Source organism: Hyalella azteca, unplaced genomic scaffold, assembly GCF_000764305.2.
Source record: "Hyalella azteca isolate HAZT.00-mixed unplaced genomic scaffold, Hazt_2.0.2 contig15888, whole genome shotgun sequence".
Classification (NCBI taxonomy): domain Eukaryota; kingdom Metazoa; phylum Arthropoda; class Malacostraca; order Amphipoda; family Hyalellidae; genus Hyalella; species Hyalella azteca.
This window is the reverse complement of record NW_025945722.1, coordinates 1-8041: the sequence shown is the minus strand read 5'-3', so window position 1 is coordinate 8041 and position 8041 is coordinate 1. Positions and strand designations below refer to the sequence as shown.

Here is an 8041-nt window from a genome sequence, read left to right as displayed (position 1 = left end):
AATTATTTTCGTTTGAGGAACGAAAACAATCTAATTAGAGCTCGGAGTTTTAGGCTGTGCTGAGACCACCTCCTCCCCAAACTTCTTTACACGGACAGTGCTACGATTGAAGGCATGCAGACTGCGCATGCTGGCTGTGGCACCACTCAAGGTCAACGGTAGAAAAGCTGCCAAAGGCCGCTTTCTTCCTTTTTCTTTATCGCTACGATTAAATTCGAGGAAGAAACAATCCAAAGATCAAATAGAGCTTTTGAAATGTTAAAAGCAAACAGCCTAAAACTCCGAGCTCTAATTAGATTGTTTTCGTTCCTCAAACGAAAATAATCCATATCGCCATCTCATTTGCGAGTGGAGTAAAGTCTATCCTAATTAGTGAAGAAACGCTTAGGGAAGAGCCGAGCCTGTTCGAAGCCTCTCGGCTTTCAATCAGGGCCTTAAAATTTCAACTTCTCCCGCCTTCATTTTGATGATCTTGGGTAATACAGTAAATGGAGTTTACCAATTTAGTGTTTCGTTATTAGCCTTTGAAAACAAAATTATTATAACTGTGACGTCGAGCAGAAGATATTTCGAATATCGATGGTTTCAGTCTCGAATGACGGCATTCGATCTTCAAACGTGTCAACATCACAAGATTTCTCAACATTGTTTTATAACATGTAAAAACGTTGCATTTATTTTTCAAGCACTAGAACTTTAGAAATTATTGAATTGTCAAAGCCATTGGAAGTGTTAAAGATATGATCTACATTAAGCCATACCTTGCAACAGTCATTGGTGAAGGCCTCAAAGCCAAGCGTGAATGCGCGTTTGTCAAACAGCCAAAACGCTTTATACTCAAACGTTACACGGGGACTTGGAAATAAATATCTTCGTAATTGTCGTTCTCAGTAATTCTGAAATCGGACAAACAAATCCAAAATTATTTTTTTCATTGCTTATGAAGAAAACTGTACTTCAATATTTAATAATGAGATTGATTAATTTTTCGGTCCCGACGGGTACATTAACTAGCCAACTGTACAATTTACGCTCGTGAAATTTCGGAAAAAAAATTTATTTGGCTCACTAACCCATTATCAAAAAATGTGAACAGAGATATTAACGGCATATGAAATAATTTGCAAAAGAGATTACAAAAGTATTAGGTATAAAAAGTTATATCTAAATATTAGGCATACGACTTTAAGATTCCGTGAACTCCCCAGAATAAGTTTCTGGAGGAACAACTGAATTTGATGATTGGGTGAGGAACGAAATAAATAATATTACCGGAAGTCATATATTATTTTCACTCAGGAATATCAAAATTATTTGGGTTCAAGTTTTCAATGAATATATTTCATTAGTCAGATTCATTAGTAAAATTTGACCGCAAGTTCTTTTCTCCTCTCTACTTAAAATTGTACACTCTTCGCAGTTTCCATATGGCTAAGCAACTCATGACTGGCCACTCGTGTCTGATGATCGTTAAAATTTTGTTTAACTCATAATGGCAACTTACTCTTCATTTTGGTTATAGACTCCACTAATCTTCATTGAATCGAACCAACCAATTACAGGCGTCTCAGGCATCACACGCAGGAATCGGGGCTCCGGCTAGAACATGAATGGCAGGAGTAAGCGACAAAGACAACGTTTTTTGGGATTTTCATTTCTCGTCCAGAAAAAAAACCTTAGATATTTTTCAGTAAATGTGACAAGGTATGCATGAAAGAGTGTTTAATAAATTGCGCTGATTGGTCCACTAAAGTATTGAAATGAATATCTAAGTGTTGTGATTAATTTGAACAATAAGTTTTGGGCAACAATTTGGTGAAAATTCATGAAATTATCCTCACCCGTTTACTACATCTGTATTCTGGACTAATTTGAGCACAGAATAACACCAGTCGTTATGCATTCGCATCTCTGGAAAATGTAACCCCGTCAGTGCTACAAAAGATACCTGGATTTGTGAAGTCCTCTCAATTTCAATTCTGATCTCTCGGTTAGAAAATGGTGGCTACATTAATGTGTATGCTTTCCAAAGTGATAAATTATTTACCGAATATAGCGCAATGACGCAGTGGGTGTTAGGAGGATGGTCACGAGGATAGTTCGGACTAGTAACATTGGCGTAGAACGCAGTTACAGCCACGTGACAGGTGCCTGTGTTGGTTGCCCCCAGCTTCAACTTGGGCGTTGGTGGGGTAGATGTAGTGCTCGGAGTAGTGGATGTGCTGGTGGACGGTGTAGTACTGGCGGTGGTGGTTGGGTTGGTGGCGGTGGTTGGGCTGGTGAAGGTGGAAGTGGTGTTATTGCTAAGGGTAGTGGTAGTCGGACATGTCAGGCAAAGCAAATGTACATAGACCGTTATTACGATCGCCTCGTTACGATCGTCTGTGAACATCATCATTTGCACCGTCTCGTTACGATCGGGAGCAAGACACGTAGCACAGTACTTCTGGAGGGGTTTATTGTCACACGTCATGCACCCAGAAGCGTCGACGTCTGTGCAGAAATCGTTAGCGATGACACATATCGTTGTGTTGTCCTGATATATTCTGTCGAAGATAAAAATGAACGCTTTAATGTTGATAATCCTTGCATGGATTAGGAATGCATTTTTGAAATTAACACAATCGTATTTCAAACAGTTATTGATGCCTGAACCATACATCATTAGTGGTATATTGAAGGCAATGTAAAGAAATAGTTTTAAACCTCGTTCGGAAAACTTATCATATGTATTCAAAATAAAATGGCTGGTCTAAGATAGAATTAATTGTTTCTGATGTCATGTTTAAAATACTGAAACTTCTCAACTCAATAGCTTTATAATTTTGTACATTAAATTACAGTTAATTAAATTAATTAAATGTCAGCTTTAACCTATAATATCTGAAATAATATTATATCTTATACAATCTGATTTAATAATGAACTATATCTAGAATGGTCAAATCTAATATATATTCTCAAAAATACGATTTTCGGCTAAAACCTCGCGATTGATAATGAAGGAATATGATAATCACCTGCTGAATATTTTTCTGCATGTAATTCTGGCATGTCATGCACGTAATTCTGACATGTCATGCACGTAATTATGGCATGTCATGCACGTAATTCTGGCATGTCATGCACGTAATTNTCTGGCATGTCATGCACGTAATTATGGCATGTCATCAAGTAATTCTGGCATGTCATAACGCAATTATGGTATGTTATCTAGTAATTCTGGCATGTCATATATGCACGTAATTATGGCATGTCATCACGCAATTCTAACATAACATACACGTAAATCTGGCATGTACGAACTAAATATTTTGAAATTGGTTCTCTTATATTAAATTTTCAATTTGATTTCACTTACTCTTGTTGCATTTGATTATTTTTTGCGTGTTCTGTAATGTTGTCCTCAATATTCCAAGTTTTTCCTTTTTTCTCTTGAATCTGTTAAGAAAATTCAATTTTCGTTCATTTGTTATGAACTATTTTTTAGGTGACAATTCATCACGAAAAAAATTGTCAAGTAAAATTCGTAATCACTTGCATTATTAGTAGCGTTATATTCGAGCAAATAGCTTGTGTTTCAAAAATATTTACTCAATATTTTAAAACCTAGAGTTTCTGTCTAAACTGAACGATATGGTACGCTATATTGCTAATTTTCTTTCAAAATAATAATCAGTATAAATTGAATAATAAATTGTTCTACATTGAAATTTTGGTTATAAACCATTTCAATATAGTATTTTGATTCATAACCTCGAATAACTTTACCTGACTTGCGTAGCGTTGATTGATCGGCACTCGCGCGGCGACGAGGCAGAGCAAAAGACCAAATATAATGGACTTCATGACGGCGGCTCCGACGCTCGCCTGGCTTTGCTTCTTCTTGTTACCGAAATTCCTGCGAAGAAGAAAGTGTGAGATGCATTCTGTCGTGGTTTGGCATTATTTAAATTTCGATTATTTACTTACATTCCTTTGAAGACCATTGCTAACTGATGGCAAACCCTATTCCTTCGGAAACCATAAAAAAACAGTGATGTCTTTCATGATTACATGATCTGAAGTCTCATGTTTGTGGGTAACATTTCATGATACAAAGAAGACTAGTCAATATGCTATAATCACATAGGTATTTTTATTATTGTGAGTTTTCGGTGTCGTGGTCGTGCAGCGTCTTCACCGTACTTGATGATGTTTTATTACATTGATGATGATGCTATTTTTTATTACTAATCACAGATATTACAAATTATGAGACATGCAAATGATTGCCATCGTTTTGAGAAGATTGTTCATTGAAAAAAATATTAGAAAGATCTGTTTGCTGTTTTATAACATTCGCGCTTCGTTCTAAAATGCTTGGGAAATTCCTTGATCATCTATATCAGGTCGTCAAGTAACAGCCTATATGCTCAAGATTCTCACTTGTGTAGTATAATTAAATAAAATTAATTCATCTTGCTATGCTCACCTGCAAAGGTTGCCTCTCTGAGCGCCCGACCGAAATGACACTCCAGGCCATGGCTGGAAGCTTTTTATCTGCCGTCGCAGGTGCTTCCAGTGGAAGATGTCGAGGTGAATTTCTCACCGGCAGGCGGCAGCACTGACCAATTCACCGGTTCTAAGATATTGTTGGAATATTGTAGCCGAAGTTCATTAACTTTTAAGATAAAATATATAATTCAAGATTTATTTTTTAGCATCAACCACTAGAATAGCAGATAGCGAACTCCGGATCTCTTTGCCGGCCATTATTCGTGTGTCTGTGGCCAGTGTCGGAGGTCCAGTCGCTTCACCTGTCGGAGTTACATGATAGCATTACCTGTTCATTGCATAGTTAATTTTTACTGGCCTGTGCGTTCCTGTGGACTTAACTGGTGATTAATAAGATATTGGTGATTATTCTGATGCTGGTGATTACCATTATTATGGTGATTAATCTGAAACTGGTTATTATATTGATACTGGTGATTAATCTGATGGTGGTGATTAATCTGATACTGGTGATTAATCTGATAGTGTGATTAATCTGATACTGGTGATTAATCAGATATTGGTGAATAATCTGATATTGGTGAATAATCTGATACTGGTGATTAATCTGATAATGGTGATAATTAAAAATTAATGGTGTTTAATTCGTAGGTATAATAATTTCTATCAAATAGTGAATGAAAGACGGATATCGATGGCCAATGAAAATTCCTTCGATAACTTTCAAACCAAAATCTATCGATAATTCCGAATAGGCATTATTAATATACAGATGCGCATTGCAAGTACATCGTTTGCTCCCTGGATTTTCGGTATATTTAGGTTGATTTTTCTTTCTATATTATCATAGGGAGGAAAACTCGCCCAAGCCCAAAAAAAGTTGTGATGTAAAAACTGGGACACGTGAACAGTTTCCGAATTTGACATCTATACCACTATCTGTCTTTCATAATTCGATCCAATCTCTGAAATTGGATTGAATTTATGAGAAAATGCAATGTAATGCCGTAGAGTTGTCGATGAATATGTCAGACGTATATATGAAAGTGATGTGTATACTAGAGTATTTTCCACCACTCTCCTTCCTATTTTCCATTCGAATAACAACCGTAGTGTGATACGGTTGTCGAGTAACGACCGTATACCCATCCTAATTATGGCCGCCCTTGCTCTTATAGCGGCCGTATTGTGGTAGCCGTACCGTCGCTACGGAGACTATATGCGTCGTAAGAGAAATTAGTCGTTTCAGATAAGTAGTATGGACGATACGCAACAATCGTCATATTAAGATCTATAATTTTATTCGTCAGTAATAAGCTGCAAGGTCCAAAACGCGCAGTGAAGCATTGATATCAACGGCGATACCTGCCTTTCTTTTCGTTCACAAGTTAAATTAGGGAAATTTTTTTCCTCAAAATCCTTGGAAAAGAAGCTTGTTTAAGAACATCTATCAAACCTAAATTAATTTTTCTTTGTCATTCAAAAATTCTTGTTGAGGATATTATTTGATCCACCAAGCACAGATCCACGACAAACATTACCCCCAGCTAGGGCTTTCGAGCTTCTATCGAGTTTACTCTCATAATGTGGACAATTTAATTTAAATTTAAAGGCAGAAAAAACATGGAGTCGTGCAGATTTGGAGATCAGTAATGTTCAAGTACCTTCCTCCATCCATCTTCCTGAATAATTTCCACATTTGCCTTATTGACCTCACTTTTATATGGGAAATCTTATGAATTCCAATTTCAATGATTGCTCCCTTTGAACTACGCTTATTTTCGAAAAGCATTTTAGATACCTGCCGCTGCAGAAAGAAATATGTACGATCTCATATTCACTAAACGTTGAACGCCTTCGGTCAAGTTGTTGCAGATCAAAATTTTGCGGTCGTTTCAGTGCCGTAGAATGCAAAGGGCCTACAGTATGTTGGTTAAGAAGGCTGATAAAACCTACATTTGAACTAAAATAAAAATTTTAACGTAGTGACCGCATTTACTAAATTCTACAACTGCGATTCACTACAATATGCACATTTTTGCAGATACGAATAAATAAATACGAATAAATATATCGTACAATTGTTCACACTTTCTTGCACTATTTTCAGAATAATAATTTCTTTATAGTTCAATGCTTGCCGGTAATGCAATTCTTCCTCTGCAATGCAGAGGAGCGCCCAGTCGGCTCTAAATTAACAAGCTTTGAAATACAAGAAGAAGAGGTTCTCAGGCGCCTTATCGCTGTAAATCCAAACAAGTCATGTGGACCAGGCGGCTTCCACCCCAGATTACTCAAAGACTTAGCAACTGTCCTAGCCGGCCCTCTGACGTCACTTTTTCGAAAAACTTTGAACGAAGGAATGTTGCCGGCTGACTGGAAAGAAGCTCAAGTGACACCATTGTTCAAAAAAGGTGACAAAAGCTGCCCGGGCAACTATCGCCCTTATAGCAAGATCGGGTTCCAAAGGCCGGATCCCTTGTGAATCAAGTCACGAAAAGTTCAAGAATCGGCAACAGGCCATGGGCCTATTTCTTCAACTCCGACGCTGCTATTCTATTCTATTCATGAACCGGAGCAGCAGGAATTCTATTATAATCGGTCTAAGTTCTGTCGCTAATTATTCCTTTCAATTTCTCCCCGTTTCCCTAATTTTTCGTTCGTGTGTACTGCTCTATAATTCCTTTAATTTTTTTACGCTTTGAATTTAATTTTATTATGGTCATGCTCGACGAATTTTGTGATTATAAGGAAAGCGATTACAATGCTTTAATTTCTTTCTAACGACTAATTATAAATGGGTACTACGGTCATCCCTCGCGTTCATTTCTTGTAGCCTGTCGATGCTTATGTGCTGAAGCCTCAGTTTCATCAGAGACTCGACGTTTCTCGCGTAGAAATGTAATGAAGATTAATTATGTTGAATAAGTTTTGTCAATTTCACAGTTGCAACAGTCAACGACAAGTAAAATAGACACGTCCTGTTCAAATACTTGCAGCGTAAATGACTTGTGGTCATTTGTAAATGTAAAATTAATGTATCCGGCTAAAGTCTACAAAAATTTAACCTTACATAAAAATTCCTATATTAAAGCCTAATTTCATGCGGGTTGACCAGCTATAGTGACCGCCGTCGGAGCTATTCGCAACTCTCATCTCATTGGGAAAACTGTTATGTTTGTTATGTACATTATGTAGGTGAAGAACAACTTTAATATCATTATAATTTCCTTATTATCTACTGATCAGGGTGGAGGTTTTATTAGGAAGGATATAATCAAATAACGAAATGACCTCATTATTATGAATATCCAATCAGTGATGAGCAGGCATCACAGCTTCAGGTGATACCGGCACAATTAAACGAGAGTCTATTAACGCGACTGCCTGATAAACACGAATTATGTGACATATAGGTATATAGATGCAGTGCTGGGGCAGGAGGTAGACATATAGGTAGATGTAGTGCTGGGGCAGAAGGTAGACATATAGGTAGATGTAGTGCTGGGGCAGAAGGTAGACATATAGGTAGATGTAGTGCTGG

General features: G+C 37.2%; 1 protein-coding gene across 1 annotated transcript; it reads right to left on the bottom strand.

The window, feature by feature from the left end:
* Positions 1-767: 767 nt before the first annotated feature.
* On the bottom strand, positions 768-4494 carry LOC125179231 (ponticulin-like protein H). The gene is made up of 7 exons (XM_047884684.1): positions 4475-4494; positions 3772-3901; positions 3362-3441; positions 2478-2546; positions 2048-2276; positions 1505-1599; positions 768-896 (listed from the first exon to the last, which is right to left on the bottom strand). The coding sequence occupies exons 2-7, from the start codon at positions 3847-3849 to the stop codon at positions 845-847; spliced, it is 603 nt and encodes a 200-aa protein (XP_047740640.1). The 5' UTR covers positions 3850-3901; positions 4475-4494; the 3' UTR covers positions 768-844.
* Positions 4495-8041: the final 3547 nt, after the last annotated feature.